General features: G+C 41.4%; 2 protein-coding genes and 1 long non-coding RNA gene across 3 annotated transcripts in view; 2 read left to right on the top strand and 1 right to left on the bottom strand.

The window, feature by feature from the left end:
• LOC148883746 (uncharacterized) overlaps positions 1–10,869 on the top strand; it is a 71,175-nt gene extending 60,306 nt beyond the window's left edge. The window contains exons 3-4 of the long non-coding RNA XR_016118458.1: positions 550–631; positions 9,974–10,869. This is a non-coding gene — a long non-coding RNA (uncharacterized LOC148883746). The remainder of the gene's footprint in view (positions 1–549; positions 632–9,973) is intronic.
• An 11,294-nt stretch (positions 10,870–22,163) lies between these two features.
• mrps18a (mitochondrial ribosomal protein S18A) lies at positions 22,164–23,636 on the top strand. Its single transcript, XM_089021985.1, has 6 exons — positions 22,164–22,341; positions 22,492–22,523; positions 22,715–22,819; positions 22,897–23,020; positions 23,267–23,336; positions 23,420–23,636. The coding sequence occupies exons 1-6, from the start codon at positions 22,197–22,199 to the stop codon at positions 23,562–23,564; spliced, it is 621 nt and encodes a 206-aa protein (XP_088878111.1). The 5' UTR covers positions 22,164–22,196; the 3' UTR covers positions 23,565–23,636.
• An 87-nt stretch (positions 23,637–23,723) lies between these two features.
• On the bottom strand, positions 23,724–25,321 carry rsph9 (radial spoke head component 9). Its single transcript, XM_089021984.1, has 5 exons — positions 24,868–25,321; positions 24,634–24,808; positions 24,246–24,375; positions 24,008–24,154; positions 23,724–23,885 (listed from the first exon to the last, which is right to left on the bottom strand). The coding sequence occupies exons 1-5, from the start codon at positions 25,092–25,094 to the stop codon at positions 23,725–23,727; spliced, it is 840 nt and encodes a 279-aa protein (XP_088878110.1). The 5' UTR covers positions 25,095–25,321; the 3' UTR covers position 23,724.
• Between the last annotated feature and the right edge of the window lie 1,692 nt (positions 25,322–27,013).

Below are 27,013 nucleotides of genomic sequence, written 5' to 3'. Positions count from 1 at the left end.
GTGAAGGAAAAGGAAAAACCCGTCCGTCCGTCTAAGTAGCTTATGTCGTTTTTTTTTTCCTTCTTCGTTTGTTCAAGATCAAAGTTGGACCTTTTTTTTCTTTCTCTCTCTAGGAGGATTAGTCAGAAAAAATCCCTTGCTATCTTCCAGGACGAGAAGGAGGAGGCTGAGGTTGTAGCACACATGGGTCACTTTAAAAAAAGTCTTTTGGGGAATCTACACTTAAACTTAATTAACTTAATTAAGATTTCAAATTCAAATTGACATTACCTTCGAATACAATCTCGGTGGTGCTTGTTTGATGAGGACACGTTCTCGGAAGGCCTCGTGCGACCCGCCATCATCCGTCAAATAAATGAGCCTGCAGGTACCAGACCAAAGCCGTTTGGCACACGATCCACTCTGCCTGCGTGTTTGCTTATCTTATCTTTTGGTAGGAGCTTAACTCCAATCTGTAAGCCACTGCTGGGGAGGGGGGTTCGGGGAGAGGGGGGTGGGGGGGTGTTAGGTCAGCTAGGGTCCTCAAGTCTTGCTCTCTTTCCACGACAGGTGACCCCCGTTTTTAAGATCAAAGTGAAATAAGAAGCCATTCAGCTGTCTGCCCATCCTGGCAAACGCGGAGGCCGCACAGGTGACTTTGCCAACAACACTCATATGAACACTGTCACTATGCAAAACTGTTGCTGGTGCGTATGAGAGTCACAGGGGTGTGGGGGGGCGGAATAGCTGCCCCATGCAGGTTACAAGAATAGTACCGCTCAGGCATTGTGACATTTGAATGGACGGCACACACAACCTTTACTTTGTCCCATGCATGTGGGAAAAGGGTGTACAATGTTAATGGAAAAAAAGTATTAATTTATTTATTCATTCATTTATTTATTATACCCATTTATGTACAGTATATATTTATTTATTTATTTATTTATTTATTTATTTATTTATTTATTTACTCATTTACTTATTTATGTATTTATTTACTCATTCATGTATGTGTTTGTTATACCGTGACCGTGAGTGTCCTTGAGAGTTTTGAAAAATGAAATGTATTGTTATTATTATTATTATTATTATTATTATTATTATTATTATTATTACTATTATTATTATTACTATTTATTTATTATTATTATTATTATTCACATGTATGTATTTATTTATATATTTATTTAGTTTGTTATTTATATTTTATTCATTTATTTTATTACATTTATTATTAACAACAGATATACAATTTGACCAAATGTATTATTAATTTATTAATTTATTTATTTATTTACTCGTTTACTCATTTATGTATGTTTGATTGCTCTGAACAAAAACAACAAAAATGGGCAGATGCACAGGTTATTTATAATTCAGCCACCTAGCGGAAGAGCCCTTCATTTTTTTAGAGTTCGTCACTGGCTTTGTTCGATGAAATTTTTTTTACTAATTGTCATAAATAATCATTTCGGATTAATCGTTTGCATTTTTGCCAGCACCCTTCCTCACTTTCTTCTACAACGATGACACCTACATACAATGTACGCTATGTGGTCCATTAGACTCCATTAAGACTGTGACAAAAAAAAAAAAAAAAAAAAAACAACACAGTGCTTGTGTAAATCGCCCCCGGTCATGATGCAGGTCTGCACAAATAAACATAAAGCGTAATCAGGCAGGAAGATAAAAGCACGTCAGGGACATTTCAGCGTGACTTCCCAGTTACGAGGCCTTTCAGGACTTTTATTGGACCGGGCGAATGTTCAAAATGCATCACGTTGGTTTGGCAAATACTGTAAAGTCAACACACTGGTTGCTACCTGCCTCACGTCTGTTCTTTTGTTGTGGGTGTTATAATTAGCATCCGAATTGGAGGACAACGCGGCTAGCATTGAGGTGAACCGCCATACACATTTAAGGTATACTAAAACATCTCACGCTATATTTAGTCGGTTACATTCCCTTCCAGAACTATTTTGAATTGTACTTGGCAGAGAATTTCAATTTGATGCTCAGATTAACCCTTTCAGGGACAGTGATTACGACAGCAGGGGCCATACCATGTTGTCAAATTACGAGGTGCATGAGAGGGTGAAAAAGAAAATCACAAATGGTCAGGCTATTTTTTTGGAGGGGGGGCACAGGGATGAGGGGGGCATTAGACAAAACATAATTACTGTATTTTCTGGTGTATAAGGCGCACCCAAAAGCCTCGATCGGTTATTTTTCTTCAAAAGATGACCCTGTGCCCTTTACACCGGTGCACCATATATGGGATGTGAAGTAATATTGAGTCACAAATGTTCGCGCAACGACTGTCAGCAGCCCCCTACTCCATTTCCCCCTGTAGTGCCTTATATTGTAGTGTGCCTTATATTTGGAGAACTTTTATTATATATTTATAGATTATATTTGGACAACTTTTTTTCTTTCATTGAATGTGCGTCTTATAGTCCGGTGCACCTTATATATGGAAGACATTGGAAAATACACCATTTATTAGAGTGCGCCTTATACTCAGGTGGGCCTTATACACCGGAAAATACGGTACACATTTTTCACATTTTAATCCAACAAATCTTAGACACCCCTATACATGACGATAGAAAATACCTGTCTCATATTTTTAAATCCTGTATTTTATCCTGTCATGTTTGCCTTTATTTTGTAGTCATCATTTCCTTTAATTTTCAGAAACTTCCCGCTTTATTGTCTCTTAGTGCACCGTTGCACTGGATTTTTTTTTTTCATTCACTGAAGGTGCACTTTATAGTCCGGTGTGCCTTACATATGGACAAAGTTTGAAAATACACCATTCATTGGGGGTGCGCCTTATACACCGAAAAGTATGGTAATTTACTGTCCCGAGATAACCGCTCAAGGGACAAGCTTACTTTTGGAGTCATTGAGAACATATAAAAAGTGCAGTAGACATAAAATGTTAGAAAGTATCGGTGAAAACAAACAAAACCCAACACGGGTGTCAAAACGGGATGACGGATTTAGTCATTTGTCTTGCGCGGTTCCAAGTGTCAAAGCAGACGTGTTCAGAGCCACATCACTTTTGTACACAAACAACATGTTACTGTCATCACCCCATCCTTCAAATGCCAAAGACCCCCTTGTCCTCCCTTAGGACCCCTAATGAGGCCCTCCCCCGAACAACTTGTTCATCCCAAAGGAGAAACTACGTATGCTTAGTAAGCATCTGCTAGAAATAGGCTGTTACTTTTGAAATGGAGCATTACGTCAAATTGAAACGCACCTTCGGGATAAAACCGACTTCCACGTCTCGTGACATCACGTCACACTTTGACTCACATGCTCGCCGACGCCGTTTTACTGCTGGCAGTCAATCTGTCACCCCGTAAAGCTGCTGGTCCAGTGTCAGTGTGCATTAACGAGACTTTTTTCTGGCAGGTTAGCGCTCTCGCAGCTGCCCTGGCATTCATGATTTAAGTTTCGCCGCAGCCGTAATGGCTTTCACAGGTTTCCCAAACCCCACTGGGGCCCAAACATGGGATCACTCCCACACATTGGCCTTAATTATCAGTGGCTGGTCGTGTATTTGATACCCGAGCCTTCAGTGGGGATTTACTTGACTTAATCTACCTCTTTTTACCGTCATAGTTAAAATGAACGAATAAATAAATAAAGATCTACATTGCACCACCACAAAAAAAAATAATGTCGCATGCACAATATGACTTCATAATAAGCAGTGCCGATTTCTCCCCCCAAAAAAATCACACTGTCAAACTAAACATCAAACAAAGAGAATTACAAACAACATTGCATCCGAAATACCCACCGTATAGCTTGAGGCTGAAATGTAAAACACCACAGGCAGGTTAATTGATAGTTGCCGTTCATTATTTGTTGCTGTCGTCAGTCATGTTGTCTTATCCCCCATTTTATATATTTTTTCCCCATATTTTTTAACTGATCTACTTTTTGGAGATTATGACTCCTCCCTAAAACAAAAGTTCATGCTTGGGTGCCCATAAAGCACTGGTCAGACCTCTGGCAATGTTTTTTTTCCTTTCCACAAGGGGGCAGCATTTCCCTTTTTATTCCATGTTAGTGCTTTCTTCCAGCTTCAGCTGTTGTTAAAGCGCTATATAAACCATGATGTATGTATTGCATCGTATTTTGGTCGGCCGCCCTCATTTCAAGCTCAGATAACTCCAGACCCATATAACTTAGGAATTAACCCTTTTTTCTGATGAAAGAAGAGAGTCTAAGGTTTCTAATGCTGTACATGTAGTCCTAAAACTAGATATTCTGTGGGTCCTGGAATTCAAGTGACAATGACAAAACCCCTGGCACTGGAGTGGACACATTTTTGCACGTCTAGCAGTGAATGAGTTAAATACCTCATATCATGACATCGTCGAGCCACCTAAAAAAGTGGAGCAAGTCAGAAAATGTGAGAGGATCGGTCCAGTGGAGGTCGATAGGACATGAAAATTCAGAGGGGGGTGTGAGAGTGGACTGTGGTCACCACCGTCGATCTGGGTGGGAGACCACAGGGGACGACAAGACAGGAAATAAAGACGCCCGAAGGCAGCTCAGCTTGTTGAAGAATGTCAACCAAGTGTCGTTTTTAGGTTAAGAAAGCTTTTGATTTTTGTTTTAACCTCCAGAGGGCATTTGAGGAAATTTTCAAGGGAAAAGCAAAGTTTGTTTGTCTCGTTTTCGAGCATTGCAACTTGTTATGTCTGCCTGTGTTGACGGATGTGGAGAGGACAAGCGGATACCCTTGTTTGAAAAGGACATCCGCACTCTTTCCGTCGTTGGCCCGGGAGATATTTGAGAAGGAAGGAATGAACGGCATGGGGCCGGACAAAGAGAGCAAGTCGAGGGTCGTCTTTGAAGACTCTCTCGTATGTCGCGCGGCGGTGGGTTGTCAGCGAAAGGGGACCCCCTGCAACATCCCCAAAGAGCAACATGAAAGGCTACATTTCGCCTCACCCCCGAAAAGGAAATGATAAATCAGCGGCCTGACAACATGAGAAGATGCGAATATCTCCTGTTGCCTGATACTGATAGCCTGGCGTAGCGTTTGGTGTGCGCGAATAGCGAAAAATAATAATTTAAAAAAAATCCAGGTAAAGAAAATGATGTGTAGAGAGCTGCTGTAGGCCACGATTCACACTCAGACGCTCACGCCGCAACAATTCGCTAACCCTTTTGGATTGGATTAGCGTTTATCAATTTTGCCGTGGGGAAATTTACATTTCACAGCAGCAAAATTGTGAAAAGAAGAGGAAAGGAAACAAAGAAGTAGAAAAGCAAAATACAGGAACTGCTGTAAAGGCAGCCACTGTCGTGGCGCCATCTTAAAGTCAAAACAACAACAAAATAACTCCATAACAAATAATGTGACGCAACACAAAATACACAATATTGACCATTTTCTGCACCCTCGTTCTTTTAAGAAACAGTCCTAGATGAAAGAGAATATCAAAGCGTCCTTTTCACCAGTGGATCAGCGACGTCGTGTAGAAATGTGCATGTCTGCTCCAAACTATATAGTATTTTGAAAGCAAACACGAAGCTGAAGCATCCATTGAGGAAAAGAGATTGTCTCATATTTCCTGTCCCATGTAAATCCGCTTCAATTCCAAGCCGCGGCAGTTCCACATACGTATCGGCAATCTGATCTTTTCGCTGAACAAACCGGGGCTGTGAAAATACTGCCCAATACAGGCGCAAAAAAATCACAATCGCCCCAGAGCTGTCCAGCGAAGACAGTCAAATGGCACTGACATTCCTCCAAATCAAAATGCTGGCATATGCGTGCTGCCGAAAAGATGCAACCCGTCAGCAATCTCCTCCGTGATGAATGTCGTAGCCCAAAATGCTGAAATTGGCGCTCAAGTGAAATTTAGTTTATGTCAAATTACCCTAAAGCATATTATTCACTTGTTTTTTTTCCATCATTTTGATACGCTTGAGTGGACTGGTCAGCTATTTAACCAAATGAAAATTATTTCCGAACACCACCCGCGGTTACGACTTTAGCGAACAGATCTTCCGTCAGCAAAAGTCGACACACACCTGTTCGGTTAACCACGAGAGGATAAAGTTTCGTCCACCATTATTGTGACCACAAACGTGTCGAACTCAAATGGAAAAAAAATCGAAATCCGTTCCAGAGGGGGAGTAAAAAAAAAAAAAAAATGTTTTTGTGGCGTGCAAATGCTCCAATGCTCGACATAGCCCAGTTAGAATGTAATACTCTTAAAACTTCTTGTGCGATTTCCGGCAAAATTCCCAAGTGAGTCAAAACATTATTCGATTTTTTTTGTCTTTTTTTTGTGTCCGTCTATGTGTGTATTTTTTATTTTTTTTTGTACCAACTCAGCCAGGTGGAGTCAGCCAGTCCAATCCGTTCTCCCGAGACGGCGACTGTCCACGCGAAGCATCGTGACGATCCATCTGCCATATTTCAACCACCGATAAAAGAATGCAAAGCGACCGGCGCCATTAGTATGTAAAGGCCGGCCCGGGCTTCCATAATGAACAAATCCGTTTTGACAGTTCAATTTAAGATAGAATGTCCGTATTTGAGCCTAATTTCAATGCGCTTCGGGGGGAGAGCCAGTAATGATTTCAAAACGTCGGCGAGAGCACTCGCAGCTGCGTGCCTTGAAGTGCGATTGAACATCTGGAAAAGGACATTTTCCTCTTTATTAGCACAAGCATGTAACGCAAAAGGACAAAAAAGAAAAACAATTGCAAAGTAGGGGACCTAAATACCGTATTTTCCAGTGTATAATGCACACTCAAAAGCTTTGATTTTCTTCAAAAGATTAGCCTACGCTTTATACACCGGTGTGCCATATATGTGAAGTCATATAGAGCCACAACAGGTCTCACAAATATTGTCCACAGCTTTGGACTCCATTTCCCCCTGTCGAAGAAGTAGTGCGTAACGCCAGCCTCTGCTGTAGCACCTTATAAATATATGGATATGGAAATATATTATATTTGGAAAACCTTGATATATATTTTATTATACTGTATATAACTTTTTTCACTCATTAAAGGACAACCAACACTATTTTTTTTGTTTCCTAACTGACATCAGAAAAACGTTTTATAGCATCTAAAATACCCAAAACACGCAGGCTGATATTTTAGTCAAATGCAAAACACCAATAAAAATGACTTAAAGCTTCCCAAAACTACTTCAAAATGACCTCGGAGATGGTCCCTGCCCTTTTGTTCGTGACGTCACGCCAGGACGTCTTGCCTTGCTCTAGAATCAATACAATGGCTTCTGATTCAGAGAAGATGCTTTCTTGTTACTCTCACCCAGTTATGAATATGATTCAAATATTTCTGAAGAGGAAAGCATAAATGTTTGCAATCGATTAAAGAAGTCCTTCCGTATCAATTCAAGCCGTCAGGACTCCAATGTAGTGTCCCAGAAAATGCACAAGATGGCATCCAAGCTCCATTGGAAATGGGCTGATTTTTCTGCTGGGAATTTGTGTCAACTAGTATCAAATAGTCTTCAAGTATCAAGTAGTCTTGGTGCAACACACAACGATTCACCATCGCGTTATTTATGTGTTTTCCTTCTAATTTCACCTTCATCACGGATCAACACTAAGTTTTCAGACCAAACAAAGTACCCAAAATGCATTGTGTGTCGCTTTCTCAGTCAGGGGCATTCGTGACGTGACATCACCTCAGGAATCGTCACCAACTCAAAAACAAGACTTCCTGAATATTCAGCGCGAGTCTTAAAACGTAAGATATAGCTATATGCCATGGAATCTTTGGAAAATACGCTCAGTAGAAAGTCATTTTAAGTGATTTTACAAATTAAGGAAACAACTTGTGTGGAGGCGTCGGTTGTCCTTTAAAGGTGCTCCTTATAATCACGTGGACCTTATACATGTAAAAAAAAATTGAAAATACACTTCACTGGAGGTGCGCCTTACTGGAAAATATGGTACATATTTTCATATAATCTTAATCCAACAAATTTTAGACAGCCCATACATGATGATATTTATTTTGTAGTCATCATTTCTTTTTTCAGAAACTTCCTGCTATATTGTCTCTTAATGCACCATTGGACGGAGCCGGACGTGCTAATCAGTGGCCTACCGTATTCTCTAGTTTGTCCTTTTTTTCTGGATAAAGCTCGAGGGGATCTAGATGTGCTCCTTGAGGGACCTCAAGACCACAATTAACTCATTCACTGTCAGACATGTGCAAAAATGTGTCCACTCCAGTGCCAGGGTTTTTGTCATTTTCACTCAAATACATAAACATTCAATACAGCGTTAGAAACTTTAGACTCTCTTCTTTCATCGGACAAAAAGGAGTTAATTTTTAAGTTTTATGGGTCTGGAGTTATCTGAGCTTGGAATGGGGACGGCCGTGCAAAATACAAAACAATATATTGGTTTATATAGCGCTTTAAGAACAGCTGAAGCTGTAACAAAGCTAAAAAATCTAATATGGAAAAAAGGCATATGCTGTTCCTTCGTGGAAGGGAAAAAACATTGCCAGAGGTCTGACCAGCGCGTTATTGGCACACCAGCATGAAAATACAAAACCCGAACAAATCCGGGAATGGCGGCAAATGAGTTAATACAGTATCTTATTACAAGCTAGGGCAATAACTATCCTAAATCTCTAGAGATATTTGCGATTTTTCGCATCATTTGTTGCTGAAAGTGAGCTATATCTCCAGCATGACGTGTAAAATTAATAATACAATAAATACGTCACCAAAGTGAACGACAACTGTGAGCTGTTACATGACATTTACTTAACCGATTTCGACGGACGTGATGACAGTGTCATTTAATTCGAGATGGCAGACTAACACCCTCTCAGAGGACACACACCGGGGTCTTTACTTTTAATTGGTTGTCAGCGTGATTGCGATCTGGCAACGGGCCCAGACCAATGTACAGACGCGGCGAACCAACCGTTTCAAACATTTTCGAGTTTGATCGGGTTACAGGTTGTTACCTCGTGGGCCCAAAGCTTTCTTGCGGATTAGATTCTGTCAGGTACTATTAAGGTGGAGCGTAGCTGATGGCAAGCAAAGCAAGCGTGCACAACTATACATCTGGTTCACAAGTGTGTATTCATTTGTGACCCTCCAGTAGCACTGATGAAAAATTGAACCTTTGCATCATACGAGTTGCTCTTCTGTGCCATAGGCCAAGCAGATCTTACTTGAGGGAGGAGGAACACCGACAACAGGCTGGTAAAGCCCACCTCTGTTGCACCCTCATAGTCTCATCCCGTTCCCAATCCGTAGCCGAGATCTCGAACGTGATTTTTTTCCTCCGATGATGCCAAATGTATGTCCTCTTTGGAAGTGTCGTAATAAAGATACGGACTATCTGTTTCGCATTACCCTGCCGCCTCCTGAGGTTTTCTCTTCCAATACTCCAGTAATGAGAGCCACATTTATGCTGCGGGGAAGGAGATTGTTAAGTACTACGAGTAAGGTCGTACTGTAACCTGAAGTCAGGCGAAATGAGGCCGGCCATGAGAATCTAGCGTGCTTCAAGGTCATTCTTGAACTTGATCCTGATGCATTTACAAGACAAAAAAATGTGATAAATTTCTGTTGCCTCGTTACATCGCTGTTCATACGTTCACGTTCCATCATGATGTATCTGATCCACTGGTGAAAATGAGGCTTTCATCATTTCCTCTTTCATCACGAACCGCTTCATGTAATAGTGTTTGTCTTGTACTCAAACATCATAGGGGAAAGCTGTGAAGATTGCACAACTGTTTTTACGTTCCTGTTGTGTTTATTCTTTTGCTTTGTGTTGACTATTATGTGAAGCGCTTTGTTACAGCTGCTGCTGTTGTGAAACCGCGATATAAATTAGGATGTATTGTATTCTGTTCTCTCTTTTGCTCGATCCAATATCTTATTTAACTTGGGAACGTTTTTTAAAAAGTTTACTCATGTATACTCTTTTTATCCCGGCAGATCGCAGCAAACATCTATAAGGTGAAACGCATGAAAGAGTCTTCGGTATGGCAGACGCGCTCCAGGCTTGATGCTTTTGTGCTTTTTTTCTTTTTTTTTTTTTTGAGGCGCGGTTGGAGTGACAACAGAGTGTTTGCAAAGCACAAAGAGAAAAACCAAGTCAGCCGAGAGTATTCTTTTGCTTCACTTTTTGCTTGGTTTAATCCCTCTCGGCCCCCATAAAGGCCCTTGTGTTTGGGATCATTGCGCTCACTGCCTCAAAGAGAAAACTGCCCACATTTGTCCGAGCTGTACTTTAAACAAACGCAGAGCAGCGGGGGTGGATCTCCTCAGAACAAGAAAAAAAAAACGTGTGATTGCGTCTAATTTTTCTTGGGTTGACATCATCTTCTAAGCTCCCTGATACGAGCCCCCAGCACCCTGGTGCGATTGTGAAGATTTCACTTTTATTGTCTTTCCTGTGATGATACAAGATGTTGGGGATTTATAAATCATCACACTGTTCCTGCTTCCCAGCCAACTTTTTTTTTAGACCGTATGTTTTGCGCGCCCCCTTTTTTTTCTTACTTTGTTGGGAATTGATCTATGCCGAACAGATTAAAAAATGGTTTTTACTTCAAGGAGATTTTTTTTCCTCCCTGGAAAAACAAATTCAATCATCACGTTGTTGAAACGAATTAAACCCCAGTTGAGCTCTAAGTCACCAAAGGCCCAATGATCAGAATCCTGCAAGATTATTAATATATTAATATTTTGTGGTATGGCCAACGCACATACCAGCAATTGGGCCAAATTTAAGCACCCCCTCCCTCCCTTCCCTGATAGGTTCCAATTGCCGGACATCTCATTTCGATTTTCAGGGGTTGCCATCTTTTCTAGTTTCCTCACTATCAATCAGGTCGACGGATAACAAACTGTCTTACCTTTAGAGGTTTTTAAAGATTAATAAAACATATCAACATGTTGTCACTTTTCAATGGCCTTGTATTCCAAAATACTACACCAGATCTGTCTCAGAGTGGTCTGGTTAGATAGCTGGAGTACTCGAGTTTCTTCAGTATAAATCCAGTTGACGGATATTTAACTGTCCTTGGTGTCCTACCTTCAGAGATTTCTAAAGATTAACGAAAAATATCAACATGTCACTTTTTAATGGCCTCATATTCCAAAATACTACATCAGATCCATCTCAGAGTGGTCTGGTTAGATAGGTGGGGCACTCGAGTTTCTTCAGTATAAATCATGTCAACGGATATTGAACTGTTTTACCTTTAGAGGTTTTTACAGATTACTGAAAAAATATCACCATGTTATCACTTTTCAATGGCCTCATATTCCAAAATACTAAATCAGATCTGTCTCAGAGTGGTCTGGTTAAATCGCTGGGGTACTTGAGTTTCTTCAGTATTAATCACGTCATCGGATATTAAACTGTCTTACATTTAGGGGGTTTTAAAGATTAATGAAAAATATCAACATGTTGTCACTTTTCAATGGCCTCATATTCCAATAGTGAATGGTCACCCATGATCTGCCAAAAAGGGGCCACACGTGGCAATTTGGTCTTGGTTAAGCATATTCCCTTCCTAGCAGTCAAAGTCGGCAGAGTCCTGATTATCGGTCATGTCTAAACCAGGGATCACCAATACCGATCCTCGTTTGAAATATCTCCCTCCTTCAACAAATGTGATTAATCGATTCTAATCCGAATCAATATCAGGCTTCTGCAGAGTTTACTAAGGAGCATGAAGAATACAACATCTCAGTTCCAATAAAGGATTCATCACCCCCACACCCGCACCCAGAATAAAGCAAAGATGACGGTTCATGTGAAAAAAAAATTTAGTCCAATTTCGCCCACCACGATAATCTCCCATCGCGTCTGAGAAAACAGACCGCAAAATCCTGCAGGGTCTGATTAATCTGAGAATGCAGAGAAGAAAAATCCACCGCAGAATCATCTTTCAACTTTCCCAGTCCGTTATGTTTGGTGTGTTTTACGTCGCTGGCACAAAAGGATCACTTCAAGGCGGCAACCTGCCGAGTTCTCAAGGACGATTTGGTCTTCAGGACCATGCATGGCCTGTAGATCCCGGCGAACAATCCAAGTTTGACAGCAAATATATACAACATTCACAGAACTTAATTCGAACCATCTGCCGCAACTCTCAGTCAAACACTGGAGGAGGAATTTTACATTTTGACAAACATTTTCAGGAAGGATACACCTCGCATTGTAGTCATATAAATTTTATTCCTAACCGATGAGCTTGAGGTATTTCACAAGGCTCCATCAACAGCCCACTGATTTTTACAGTATCCTTTCCATAAATGGGTCCATAAATCTTGATCCTGGTAAAATGACTTTTGCAAAGTATCTAGGCAAGATATTTTTTTGCAGATATTTTTGTCCAGAGTTTAGCACAGTTTTAGCATTGGGCTAGTGACTGTGGCAGATTCAGACATCTGACATAGGTGTTATAAACTCCTTCTTCTTTTCTTTTTGGCTTTTCCCTTCAGGGGTCGCCACAGTGAATCAGCGTCCTCTATCTAACCCTGTTTTGTGCATCCTCTTCTCTCACACCAGCTACCTTTGTGTTCTCTTTGACAACATCCAGAAACCTCCTCTTAGGCTTTCCTTTCGGTCTCCTGCCTGGCAGTTCAAGGTTCAGCATCCTTCTCCCAATATATTCACTCTCTCTCCTCTAGACATGTCCGAACCATCACAGTCTGGCCTCTCTGACTTTGTCTCCAAAGCTTCTAATATGAGTTTCCCTCATTCCTGATCTAATCCAACCTGCTCACTCCCCCAAAAAAACCTCAATGTCTTCATCTCTGTTATATCCAGCTCTTCTTCCTGTATTTTCTTCAGTGGCACTGTCTCCAGTCCAAACATGGCCTGTCTCACCACAGTTTCATAAACCTTTCCTTTCATTCTCGCTGAAATTCTTCCATTACACCTGACATTTTTCTCCAGTCACTCCAGCCTGTCTGGACACGCTCCTTCACCTCTTTTCCACACTCTTCATTTCTCTGGACAGTTGAACCCAAGTATTTAAAATCATCCACCTTCTTTATCTATTCTCCCTGTAACCTCACTCTTGTACTCGGGTCCTTCTCATTCACACACATATATTCCGTTTTGCGGCGACTGACCTTCATTCCTCTCCTCTCTAGAAACTGGTATGAGGTAGAAAGCTATAACTGTTATAAACTGATTGGAACATTTCCCCTAGACATCTCTGGGCACTTTCTAGTCTTCTATTAACCTAACAAAGTCTCAACTCAAGGCAATCCTCGCAGTGAAAACATACAACCTAGAACTTGGTTTTCTCTGTTTACGTGATGCTTCTTGAGATTCTTGAAAACGTCGACTATTTGTTCCCACATGACAAAGCGGTTCGACCAACCAAATTTCCTCTTCCTGTGTGTGCCCGCAGTGGAATTGTACTGAAAATTTGGCCCTTAGAGACCACTGAATGGGGACATGGAAGGACTTGAGCTTGGCTTCTTTTCAGCACGCTCGCTTTTGTTACGTCACGTCTCTCTTTTTTTGTCCCAGTCCAAAAGTCTCTTCATTAAGCACCCGACCAGCAAAAGCTCTCAACTTGACTGCTGTACAGTAGGCTTATCAACCAGCCTTCTCCTACGGCCACAACTGTAGGTACACACCGTAGAATCACCTCTTCACTTTTGATTGACGCTTCCAGAGAGGAGAGAGGCACAATATTAATATTGTAGGTGTCACATTGACCTCACAAGGGTTCTTCATTTGCAGGTTGGTGTATTGCTGTTTGCCCCAACGGACAATCACCACCGCCCCCTGCTGGGAACGCAACATCTGCAACTCGATACATGTATGGTTGAAATGAGATACCGCGTGTTTTACATTTTCACAGCCGTATTGTTATTCTGAGGTGTACCATAACTATGACATCCCCCCAACCCCTACCCGCTCCTTATATAACTAAGCTCGGACTCTCGGATGACTCTAATGCTTTTGTCAATGTCAAGAATAAAGAAGGATATAAGTGGAAACATATAAAACACAATTCTAGAAGTGAACCACCACAATATCATTTAACCATTATATTTAAGTCGAGGAACAGCAAATTCCACCGCAGGCGCTATAGCAACATCGACACAAGGAGAGGGGAACTACAGGGGCACTCCACTCGCTTGTGTGACCCTTTGAAAGGTCACACAAATGTTACGCCAGTGGAAGAAGATGCTACTGGTCGAGCAGACAGAAAATCCCCCCCCCCCCCAATGTATCTTGAATCGCATTGTGCAAAAAAATAGGTTGCTTTTTTTTTCTCCATTTTATTGGAGAAATATTTATCCTGGACCGCACTAGATGGACAGCAGCGGTACAGCTTTGTAGTGAGCTTTTTTTTTAAACTCATTCACTGCCATTCACGAATTTATTCGGGAATTGAAAATATGACGTGGAACGCCATTCCCGAATTTAGTTTTGTTTTTTCATGCTTGGGTGCCGATAAAGCGCTGGTCGTGGCCTCTGTCCATGTTTTTTCCCTTCCATAAGGGGGCCGCATTTCTCTTTCTTCCATGTTAGCGCTTTGTTCCAGCTTCAGTTGTTTTTTTATTGTTATCTAACCCAATATGTATTATATTTTGGACAGCCACCCTCATTTAAAGCTCATATAACTCCAGAGCCATATAATTTTGGAATTAACTATTTTTTTCCGATGAAAGAAGAGGGTCTAAGTTTTATTACGCTGCATTGGATGCTTATGTAGTCCCAAAACTCAATATCCTGTGAATCCTGGAATTCGAGTGACAATGATGTCACAAACAATGACACTTGGAGTGGACATATTTTTGCACATCGTCTGGCAGTGAATGAGTTAATAGCATAAATTGAGCGCTTGATTTGTATTTTTATGTTTTCACAATGATGGTTGCCGCCTCAGTTGCCACTGCCATTATTTCACCCTAGTTGACGTTTTCCATCAGCTCCCTTTCTCAGCCATCCACAACTCTTGTCTATGTGCACTCCAAACATTGAATTTCCTCGCTAACTTGACAACACATGTTCATGTGGACATGTCCTATAAGCGCCCCCTTAAACACCTCGTGACAAGGGGTGGTGGTGGTGGGGGATGTTAGGGGTTTGAAGAAGCGTTTCAAAACATTGGAAGAGGCCCTCTGTGGGGCTATGGGAGCCATTGTATCATTGGCATTGCAACCTGCATGAAAATTGGATTCGGAGGCCTTCCTGACGCAGGGAATGTGTTCATACGGGAGCGAGCCAGCCAAGGGGGATCTTGGAAGAGGGACCATAGCGAGCAAGGGGTGGGGTGGGATTGGGGGTGGAATAGGGATAAGAGCCTCTTCAAAGCAACACGTCTACTGAAGAAGCCAACGTCCTGATTAGTATGGGAAGACGAGTGGCAAAGAAGACAAAAAAATAGTTGGGGATGGTGTTTATAGTTGGCTGAATAATGATTACCGTCACCTTCTCAGAGAAGAGACGATGACAAATGTCCGCACAAAAGGCCTTGATCTCGGGCGAACCTGTTTCCACTTGTTCGCTTCTTATTCTCCTTTTTCCAAGCAGCGGGCGCCTTCCACCGGAGTCATCCCCCTTGAAATGGGCTAATTGTGTTCAGTTGACCTCTTTGGATGCAAAGGACCTCACGAGTTAATCACGCAGCAAAGCCTCTTAGTGATGGCCGGGACCTTAATTGCATACCATCAATCTGGTCGGCAGCAAATCTTTGCATTCCATCCGCATGGGAATGAGCGGACGTCTGCTTTTGGGATGAGGCAAAACTTTGGAAGATTAGTCGTCTTCCTCCCCCCAAAAAAATTGGGGAAAAAAAACACACATTCTCCATTCAAGCCAATTTTTTGGCGGTCTAAATGGAAGCACGTCGGAGGGAAACGCAAAGTGATCACTGCCACACATTCAAGAAAGTAGCACGTTTGAAGCGTGATTTTTATTATTATTTTTTTTTTTTACTGAGTCAACTAGAAAAAGAACAAACAGTACTCTGACGTATTTGCACATTTTTAGTATTTCACCGTGCACATAGTTGTTTGCAGTTTCTTGTTTCTGTTTTCTGTAGAGGTCATTTATTGGATGTCGCTTGTGTCACGGCTAGTGATGTTCCGAGGCTCCTAAGATGGTACAAATGACAATAACCAGTGCAAATATATCATGTAAACTACACAGTGAATCAATCGTTTTAATGTCTTCTACTTGCTGATATTTTAACTCATTGACTGCCCGATGATGTGCAAAAATGTGCCCACTCCAGTGCCAGGGTTTTTGTCATTGTCACTCGAATTCCAGGACCCACAGAATATTGAGTTTTAGAACTACATAAGCATTCAATGCAGCGTTAGAAATCTTAGACTATCTTTTTTTCATCAGAAAAAAAATATTCCTAAATTATATATGTCTGGAGTTATCTGAGCTTGAAATGGGGGCGGCTGGATAAAATACAATACATATACTGTATATTTATATAGCGCTTTGACAACAGATGAAGCTGGAACAAAGCGCTTACATGGAAACAACAGAAATGCTGCCCCCTTTTGTAAGGGAAAAAACATTGCCAGAGGCCTGACCAGCGCTTTATCGGCACCCAAGCAGGAAAAAACAAAACCCGAACCTATTCGGGAATGGCGCTCAACATCATATTTTCAATTCTCTAATGAATTAATAAATGGCAGTGAATGAGTGAAAAGGTGAAGTGTGTACCACAACACCTTTCCCTCAACAAAAATGAATGAAAGATGTGTCTTGTTCCTTGTTTGTGTGTCAATCTCTAAAGTAAAGCAATTATTCTTTCAAGTAACACATGCACATTCATTCACATCCCAACTCCATGCCATTTTTACACAAGAGGATCAGGGCTAGCAAAGAAAAAAAGTTGGCATTATTCTCAGTTTTATCTCAGAAGTCTGACTTTATTCTCATAATCCTGACTTTAATCTAAAAATGCTGAATTCTGAGATAAAAGTGAGAATCCTGCCATCTTTATTTTATTTTCCTCGTTGGCCTTAATCTTCTTCCGTACATTTTGACCCCATCAAATCCATAGTAGCATTTTAATCACTTTCTCTGTCATGACATTTATTTTCCATAGCATGGCGCAGTGGAACAAATGAGGCCTCATGATGCATTGGCCGAAAAGCAAATCATTTTGGTAGAAAGCCTCATTGCTTCACGATGCCTCATTTTGCCGTCATGGCACCTCAACGATATGAAAAACGAGTGGACCAAGAGCGGCCCGGGGGGGTTTCGGACGGCCATGTGGTTAGTGCAAATTCATTTTGGTGTACGCGTGAAGATTCTGAGCTCATCTGCTCGCCCCACGCTGGTGAAAACAGCAACCTTTTCCACAAAGCAATAAATCCCCCACCACGACATCGAAGCAACATCGTTTCGGTTATTCTTCGGCGCTCGCTGTGAGAGTGTCAGATGAGCTCTTTTCATCTGACGGGGGCAGTGTGTGAGGGGGTCCTATCTGATTTACTTTGGCGACAGTGCCTGTTTGTACGGCGCCCATGTTTCATTTGAATACCAAAGGCAGACGAGGAAGGTGGCCAGACACTTAAAATGCAATATTTTGGACTTTCCTCCCGAGGGGGAACTGCGACAGCTTCAATGTGGCTCGAACAAAGAGAAGTGATGACGGGAGACAATGGCGCTTCTGTGGTCGGCAGGCCCGATGTTAATCTATCAGGCCTCTCTTCAACGCAAAGGAGACAATCCCATTTGCATCTCAGTGCGTGCCTTTGCACGCTCGAAACACCATTTGTGGAATCCACACCCACCCCGCACCGCCACCTCTTTTTTTCCGATTAACCTTAAGGAACCGTGGTGGCCAACATGTCCTCTCTGGTGTCATGTTTGTGCTTAGCACATTGGGTGACAAAGACGGAGTCAAGACATCTGTTGGCGAGACAAAAGAATGGAACAATGTCGAGTGTTTTTTCACCCCCACTTTTCTGTTTGAGGTCAAGATAATTTGCTGGCAGTGAACGTCGTGTCATTATCGTTTATTTTGGTTGCATTGTTCTGTCCGTCACAGTCGGGGTGAAGTGAGGTAGTTGGCCGTTCTGATTTACATACAGAATTACGGTCGAATAAAGCATTCTTGATGTTGCAAGACGGCCCGTGTCTTTGTTATCACTTGTTTTCGTCAATCCTGTCCTTTTTTTGTCGACTAATCAACTACCTCCAACCACTCGTGTCCAGGTGTGCCTCATCGACTACACAGGTCGATTTGGGTTACTGTTTAGAGCAGGGGTCGGGAACCTATGGCTCGCGAGCCATATATGGCTCTTTTGATGATTGCATATGGCTCGCCGATAAATCTAAATACATATTCTCGCTTTTTTTCTGTTCATTTTCTGTTGGGGCTGCAGTTGGCGGAAAGCGCAATTTTGATTGGATGACACTGACCTAGGTTGGCAGAAAGCGCAATATTGATCTGATGATACTGGCCGTCAGTTGAAACAGGTAAACGCCCCTTTAAATGAGCCCGACGAGTAAAAACAAAGTACACTTCAGCTTGAATTCACCAGAGATTCGCCTTTGTGGAGAGAAACGGATCTAATTCTAATTTGCTATGAAACAATACCATCGATGAAACAGTCGAATGTCAATGACATTTTAACAAGCCCCATGTTAACGTTAGCATCAATATACTTCTGTGAGAAGTATGTTGCAGAGCAAGTGTGGAAGCTAATGAGCCGTGTGCCGGCTAGCTAGCAGTAACTTTGCGTATGGACCCTGCAAGTTGACTTTCATTCCGATCGTTTGGCTGGATTTTTACCAATCATGAGGAATGGAAAACCATTCATGGTAACGGTGAGTGCTATCACAAAGTTATTTTAAATATAATACATTATGACGTTTTGTTGAAAAGTGGCCGCGCGTGCGTGTGTGTGTGTGCGTGTGTGTGTGTGTGTGTGTGTGTGTGTGCGTGTGTGTGTGTGTGTGTGTGCGTGTGTGTGTGTGTGTGTGTGTGTGTGTGTGTGTGTGTGTGTGCGCGTGCATGCGCGTTCGCGTGTTGTGGCTCTCACTGAAAAACATTTCTAAATATTCTACTTTTAAGACTCTCTTAGTCAAAAAGGTTCCCGACGCCTGGTTTAGAGAGTGGCAGCGGGGGAAGAATCTGTTTAAATGTCTTTTGGATTTGGTGGGCATGGATCAGTAGCGCCTGCCGAAGGGAAATCGCTGGAAAAGGTGGTGAGCAGGGTGCGGAGGGTCCAGTAGGATTTTCCATGCTCTTGTCTTGATTCTTGCAGTATGCAAGTTCGTGAGAGTGGGTAGGCCGTCTTTGATAAGACCGATAACCGTGGTGTCGTCTGAAAACTTTATGAATTCTTAAACCATATAATAAAATAGCACCACGTGGTAGCTTCATGCTAACATAGCTGATGTTTGTTTTTGTTTGTTTGTTAACAGGCACATGTTTGTTTTTTAACAGGCAGTTTGTTTAACAGAATACTTTAATTTATGCTCAAGGTCCCGCGGTGCTTTATCTCAAGTCATCCATCATGTCAACAACAATTGATGAGAGTCCAGCCGCTGAGTGAAAATGGGAATGTTTCTTCCTTTGGTTTTTATGTTAGATGACAACACGGACTCGCAAAAAGCAAATAAAATACCGTGAAGAGCCAGTTGGCGAATTTGCAAAGAACGTGCAAGCCTAAGAAAATGTAGGAATGTCTGCTACAAGCTAAATGTTGAAAGCAAACATGACGTTACCACTCGAATGTGACACGGAAATCGATTTTTTTCCGGCTTTTTGTACTTTATTTGTGTATTTGGTTTTCTTCACACTTTTTAGTTTGACTCCTTACATTTGAAACCAACAGCGACATGAAGGAACGTCACCCAGGCAGCAGCAAACGATTCAGAGAAGTAAGCTATTCCCCACTCGTGGCCTCATTTAAGAGAACTTTGATGTTTGTCGGCTCCAAGCATGTCCTTTGCCGCCTAGATTTTCCATCTAATCTGAACTATAATGCATGCAGGTAAATTTATTTTCCTGGTTGTCATTAGCTAACATAGCATTTTTGGGGGAAGTCATTTAATCTTAACAAAGCTATTCATTTGTTGTCTTGATGCCCTCAGTCTTTTCGATTACTTTGTCATTGCAACTTTTGAGAACAAAAGGCTAGAAAATAAAACAAAAAAAACATTCCTGATAACATTATCTCACCCTCATGGTAGATTGACAGTCAAAAACAAGGGGACTTTTGTCATCCTCCATGATTGTTGTTTGCCTGCTTGTCTCGTTCCCAATGAGGCATTCAATGTGATACTATTATGTTTTTTTTTACTTTTGTGACAATCAAAGTCGAGGGCAATGAGAGGTGAAAAAGAAAATAAAGCAAGTTATTGTCGTCCACGCAGGTAAAATGCCCGCTGGCTCGAAGCAAGCAGATACGGCAACGTGATTACGTGATTAACCCAAAAACAAGATGGAGAGCGTGGTAGTTTCAAGATGTCTTTTTCTCTTTTTTTCCACCACAACAACATGTTTTTGTTTGCAAAATAGCGCCGCGTCTTATTTCACAACCATTGTTGACCATATTGTTCATTTCCCCTCCTGCTGTGAGCGAAGCAGCCTGATGTCATGTTTGTTTTGAGACTCCATGTAACACGGACGCACAAAAAAAGGATGCTGTAAATTTGTGCGTTTATTTCCCCCTTGGCGCATAATATTTAAATAGCCATTGAAGACACATGCTTTCCTCTTGTAGTGTTAATATTTACACTTCCACATTTATGACAAGCACTTTTCTCTCCGATTGTATTGTCCTCCCTCGTGTTTAATTTTCAGCCAGCGTTGTGCTTCAAAGCCTCGATTGTAGATTAGCTCGAGTTACATCTCGACCCATCTTGCACATCCTGTTTCTGATAAAAGTCCCTATAGGTACCCATAAATTTAGAGATTGAAAAGGAATTTCCTCTTGGCTGTGTAAACTTTTTTTTGCTTGAAAGCCAGGAAAGGATAAATTCAAGAAACTCAAGTGGATTGTATTCAAAGAGTTGGGGTGGGGAGTGATTCATCATAGTCACGTTGTGTCCATTTTGCATTTCATTTAGATTTTAAAGCGCCAAATCACAATAGAAGTTATCTCATAATTAGTTAGGGGTGAGCAGTTTTTATTTTAACCTATTTGCCTTGACCTGTTGCATTGGAGGCGAGATAAAAGCCAATTCATAATTACTTCATATGCATTTCCTATCTCATAGTTGAAGCCAGCCAATCATATTGCACCCCAGCAAATAACTCAAATGTTCATATAGAAAACAGTACTGTATATGACGGAAAATACAGTAAAGTCTCGTTATATCGATATTCAAGGGAGTCCGAAAAAATATCAATATAACCGGGACTATCGATATATCCGACCCTGTTTGCATGTAATTTTCTCCGTGCGTGCATAGAAATAGTATCGATATAACCGGGACTATCGATATATCCGATATCGATATAACGAGACTTTACTGTACTTTTGTCCCTGTACATGTGTGTGTATATATATATATATATATATATATATATATATATATATATATATATATATATATATATATATATATATATATATATATATATGTCGCTTCAAAACCATTGCTTTAAAGCTTATTCGCAAAACGCATTGCATATAGTGTATTGTGACTGTAAAGTGACCTTGAGAGTTTTGAAAGGCGCTTATAAAGCAAATGTATTATTATTATTATTATTACATTTGCTTTAAATTAGCAGCCCAAAGGCTGCTAATATAAAGCCTTAAATGTAAAGACAACTTAAATTAGCAGCCCAAAGGCTGCTAATTCAAGTTGTCTTTATGTATTTGTTTTAAATGTCGTAGTTCTAAATACATGCATGAAGTTCAATGTAGTATGTAGTAGTAAGTACGTATGTAGTATGTACATATGTAGTATGTATTTAATGTAGTATGTTATCTATGTAGTGGTTTTAAATACATAGTGTACATTTTTCTTTGTTTTATGTTTAATTTGACAGTAAATTTCAAATGCAAGTGGCAATAATCCGTCGTGGAAAAGTGAAAAAGAATTTGTGTAATTTCACTCTTCTCATGCAACATTGTCAAACTAATCCAAATTATTTTTGTCATGTGATGTCTGCAGTTACACACCCCAACCGCTGGCGTCGTTGTTTTTAAACTCTCCAGCGGAAGCAAGCAAGGTCACCAATCCAAAATGGCGGCCCGCAGATTTCTGCAGTCCGTCTGCAACTCATTTACGTCTTTTAACGGTGTTATAAGGGGACAGTTCATGTCACCGCAAGGGATACAAGTGCTGCCGATGTTGTTTTCGGTTAATCAGAGTCGAGGAATCCGTCAAGGTGAGACGATTTCACGTAATTTGAAGAATAGTCTGAAGTGTTCGCGACGACAATGGCGCATAGCTCGACATGCGTTTCAACGAGACGCTTTCTGGTGATTTTGGAATAATAAGAATGTTAACGTTTGTTTCCTCTTGTTTGTTTCTACAGTCGTAGAAAAGCGTGAGGGTCAAACGGTGACCGTAAGTCCAAACATCCATTTGTTCGTGACATCTACTGTTCAGATTCCTTGTGTTTTTATCCAACACATGTCGACGTGGTTGTCCTATATCTATATTTTATTTGTCCTTTTCTAAATTACTTTGAATGACAATGACCATAAACAACTGAGTTGTATGCCAAAAATATGCACAATTAGCTAAATGTTTTTCAGATTGAAGGAAAACTATTGGACATAGCAGCTGCACCTGAGCCACCAAATCCCGCTGCCAAGTGTCCGATCTATCGATGGAACCTGCAGAACAAATACGACTACACAGTAAATTATATTTAAATATTGACATGTCTAATAACAGAGTCATCCATAAAAACATTTTTTGTACCCTACTTTGACAGGATGTATTGCTGCTCAGCCAGTTTATTCGATCAGATGGAGGGATGCTGCCCAAAAGCATTACCGGTCTTTGTCATCAAGAGCATCGCAAGGTTACTGTGTGTGTGCAGATGGCTCACAGAGCAGGTGTGTATACCAAGAGGGAAGATGATCCTGAATAAGTATGGCATACAATTGGATTGTGGATCAGGGTAAAAATACATGATCATGTGTACATATTTATTCTCCATTTACTTTTTATTTGTTAGTAATGGTGTTTTTAGCCAGTTATTATTGTATTACACGATGACTGATACACTCATGCAGGTTAATGACCACCATTGATGCTACCTGATAGTTGTAAACAAGAGTCCTGTCTGGTTTTGTTACAAGGTTTGCTTCCCAACCACCGACCCAAACTTCCAGAGGGCTTCATCCCGAAGCCCAAACAGAAACTCAACAGGTGACACAGACACATGCGTTTTGTTACTTAAGCACTGAGCGTTATGTATTACACTAAAAGCTCCCTCTGTCCACCCCATGCAGATACCTGACCCGCTGGTCCATTAAATCTGTCAAGCCCATCTACAAACGTGGGCTAAAGTGGTGCAAGAAACGCATGGCTGTTGGAAGCCCTCTGCTCAAGGACAATGTGCGATACAGCCGCAAGCCCCTTTATTTTAAACACTGATGGATTCCTGTTGTTGTTCCTATTATGAAGAGAAACGTACCATTGGGCAACTAAAAATAAGCTTTGTTGATATTTCATTTTGGATTCATTCTTTTTTAATCATTCAGAGTGAATGAAACAATAAGTACATTTTTATCCCGTGTTACACCACATCTCTCACTTAAAGCATGAAGGGCAAATCCAAATTCTTGGTCCCGTAGCCAATGTAGATAAATCCGTGCAGTGGTGTCATGGGCACGTGGTAGAAGGTCAGACCCAACCACAGCAAGCTGCGTATCACGCACACTTTGTTGGCACTCTCAAACTGAAGACTCCATGATCCTACATGCACAAAGATGGGAACAAAGAGCATCGTTGTCCTTGCTGGAGTAAACCTCAGTTTACATAAATTAATAAAAATAAATATGCATCTTAAAACACTTTATGTTGATTTTTACTTTCACCTTTTGGAATGTCCTCACTCAGGGGATCCAGAAAGTCCAAAGCGGGGTTCAAATCAGCCATCTCCAACAAGGACTTCTTCTTTAGGTTCTTAGGCTGAGCAAAGTGAAGAAAATTTTCAAGTTTCCCTGCCTGTGTGTTAGAGAGGCCTGAGGGACAGACATTGTGTTGATTTTTTTCTTTCCCCACTGCTCAGCAGGTTTGCGTTCGCACAAGAAAGCAATTTGAAGTCACTCTCACCGCCAAAACTGCGATTGATCTGGACCACGCTGTGCGTGCTGTTGATGAACGCGCCCCGCGGCACCACAGAAGCTTCTTCATTGATGTGGTGAACCGTAACCGCCAGCCTCGTCTCCTCCGTCACTTTGGTCTGAAAACAAAAACAAACAAGTGGATACCAACTGGATTCGTTCCTGGAGTGCAATCGTGAAAACAAGGTCCAGATTTTTAGCACGCAATCAGAAGAAGTAAGTCTACCAAAAATATGAACTGCACAATACTCATCATTGTCTTTGCGTGAGTTATGAATGGGCCTATTGTTGTTTGGAACGTTTGGAGGAAAAAACATATTTTAACATCCACATATTCACAAACTCATCTAAATGTGATGATTCAAGATGTTACTCACTGTTGACTCCTCGGCGGAAGGATCAAGTCTTGCCGAAGGATCAAGTCTTTCCGCTTGCCTAGACTCGTACACAAATGACGGGTCGCCTTCAAATCGGCCCTTTGCTGTTTTGGACACGTCCTCGATCATCGCGGTTGTGGTCGTGGGGATCAGGAACCAGTCGATGCAATTAAAGCTGGAAGATCGCATCATGAGGAATTTAAACAAGACGTACGAGTTACAAAAAGGTCTCACCTGTAGAAATGCTGCGTGTCCTTCAACTCGTCATCCCTTCTTCCCTGAGCGATGAAGTAGTGTTCTTTTAAACCGAGTATTTTTCCCCAGAACAACACGCGATTGAACTTGTAGTTTTTCTTTAAGATAATCAGTGACGTTTGCAGGGCTGCTCTTTGCTCCGTGTTCAAAATGCATCCGCTACCCGCAACCAGCTCCAACGAATAAGATAATGAATTAGCGTCCATTGTGAATGTTTGTTGTCGTTAGCACTGTCTGAACCGTTATTAGCTTGCAAGCTAGCGCCAGTCAACGCTTCCGTCGTTGCTATTTCAGAAAATCGACTCGTCACAAATTATTACTTATTGGTTCGTTTTGGGCGTCATTTTTTTCTGTGAACGAGTAATGGTTTTAGCGTCACTTTTTTGTTTGACGGTGTGAACTTGGATGCAGATTTCCGGTTTGTCATGGCAACGCTTAAACAAACCGTTTGATTGGTCACGAATATGACGCCCCTTCAGATATTTGAATATGTCAACGCTGTGAAGACAGAAACTATATTTTGAATGTCTTAAAACTACAACTCGTGTAATATAAACTGTAGTTGCCGGAAACCCGCATGCTTTTCAACAACGTGCTAATAATCACATGACGAGCACGTCACGTCCATGACGTTTTAAAATGGCGTTGATTGCAATGCAAACGACGCCCCAGAAGCTGCGAACTCTCCAGACGGCGTTAACTGGTTTGTCTTTTACCATATGATTTTTTAAAAAAGCTTATTTGCTGACAGTACAGTGCATTCCAAATGCAATGCTACACGTTATTTTTGCAGCGATAACTCTCTGACCCCTCACGTTGCCCTGTTTCAACACAAACGTTTGTCCAATGTCCCACTAAAAGAGGCCTGAAATGTGACACATGTTAACATTTGTAAACGCAAACACCTAATTAACATTGTAGGTTACATTTGAGTTTAAAATACTCTTGTTGTGTTCTTGTTTTGTTCACAGTGTGATTATAAATACACTGTAATGTCTTTCCAACCCTAGAACATGACAAAATTAGTTATTTAAAATAGCAACTGTGATAAAATGTGAAACAACACCAACACTTTAACCCTTTTTATTTTAGGCTCTGTTTTGGAGAGAATCAGATGAGCCCTGCACACTACTCAACTGCAAATAACTACAGGATACATCAGTACATGGTAAGTGATCATCACCATGGTCGTCTCATGGTGCTGTAATTTAGTTTATATAATATAAGATGGAATGCTAGTATACACAATTAAAAGCCACATAACAATTTGGAGAAATCTCGAATGACATTTAAGTTATGTGTGGTGAAACCAGTAAGTCAAGTCTCAAGGACGCACCACATGATAAAACGCTTTTGCTTAAAATTGCCGTTTAAAATATTCAGTTTCTTTCAAAATCGGAAATAGCCATTCATTCTTGTGCTTGCCTCTTCCTAAGGCTTGGCTTCAATTGTCCGAACAAAAGACCCTGGTTTTGAGTCACATGCTCCATTAGCAGTGATGGCTTCAGTTCCCTGCCAGGCTCATGTCTGGACTCATCGAGAGAGAGTAGAAGGGGGGCTGCAAGATCAGTTTACACATTCACATACAGAATCACAGTGTAAAGTTGCCTGATATGTACATTTAGTGACCAGTGTTCTATACATGTATGGATAATGTGTCTTAGTGGCCCTTTGAGCGAACGGAAAAGAATCTATTGTATATTTTGAGCAGCTCAGGTGTCCACTTGTTACTCCAAACATGCCTTGGTCCAATTCCACTTGGAAGAAAACCTGGAGTTGGTCGCCATCCCGCTCACTCTGGGAAACCCGCTGCCCCTGGCGACCCGGGTTGCCACGACACTAATCCCTGCCACACAAAAGGCGTGAGGCGCTGTCCCTGAGCATGTCGCTGCCAGACGCTCTCATTGGCTCCAAGGATCATGTCCATCGATCTTGGTGCTGACACGTGGGCGAAACCTGAGCACTAAACTGTCCCTTAATTCCTTTTTGATGCACTTGATTTGAATAAACCCAGTGGCTCTTGCGGCACTTCAATGACGGGATAAAAGGAATGCTAAAAGAGAGGCAAGCAAGAGACTAAATTATGGTGTCTACGTCGTACAAAAACACCGACAACAACAACGGC

Source organism: Hippocampus bargibanti, linkage group LG19 (genome assembly GCF_051943395.1).
Source record: "Hippocampus bargibanti isolate YZ-2025 linkage group LG19, ASM5194339v1, whole genome shotgun sequence".
Taxonomy (NCBI): domain Eukaryota; kingdom Metazoa; phylum Chordata; class Actinopteri; order Syngnathiformes; family Syngnathidae; genus Hippocampus; species Hippocampus bargibanti.
Note: the sequence above shows the minus strand (reverse complement) of the source record. Positions and strands in the feature narration are given on the sequence as shown.

Coding starts and splice junctions, on each gene's coding strand:
- rsph9 (XM_089021984.1), bottom strand. CDS start 25,094: ATGGACGCTAATTCATTATCTTATTCGTTGGAGCTGGTTGCGGGTAGC. Junction 24,809..24,867: donor GACACGCAGCATTTCTACAG/GTGAGACCTTTT, acceptor GCGATCTTCCAG/CTTTAATTGCATCGACTGGT. Junction 24,376..24,633: donor CTTCCGCCGAGGAGTCAACA/GTGAGTAACATC, acceptor TTTTGTTTTCAG/ACCAAAGTGACGGAGGAGAC.
- mrps18a (XM_089021985.1), top strand. CDS start 22,197: ATGGCGGCCCGCAGATTTCTGCAGTCCGTCTGCAACTCATTTACGTCT. Junction 22,524..22,714: donor GTGAGGGTCAAACGGTGACC/GTAAGTCCAAAC, acceptor AATGTTTTTCAG/ATTGAAGGAAAACTATTGGA. Junction 22,820..22,896: donor AGAACAAATACGACTACACA/GTAAATTATATT, acceptor CTACTTTGACAG/GATGTATTGCTGCTCAGCCA.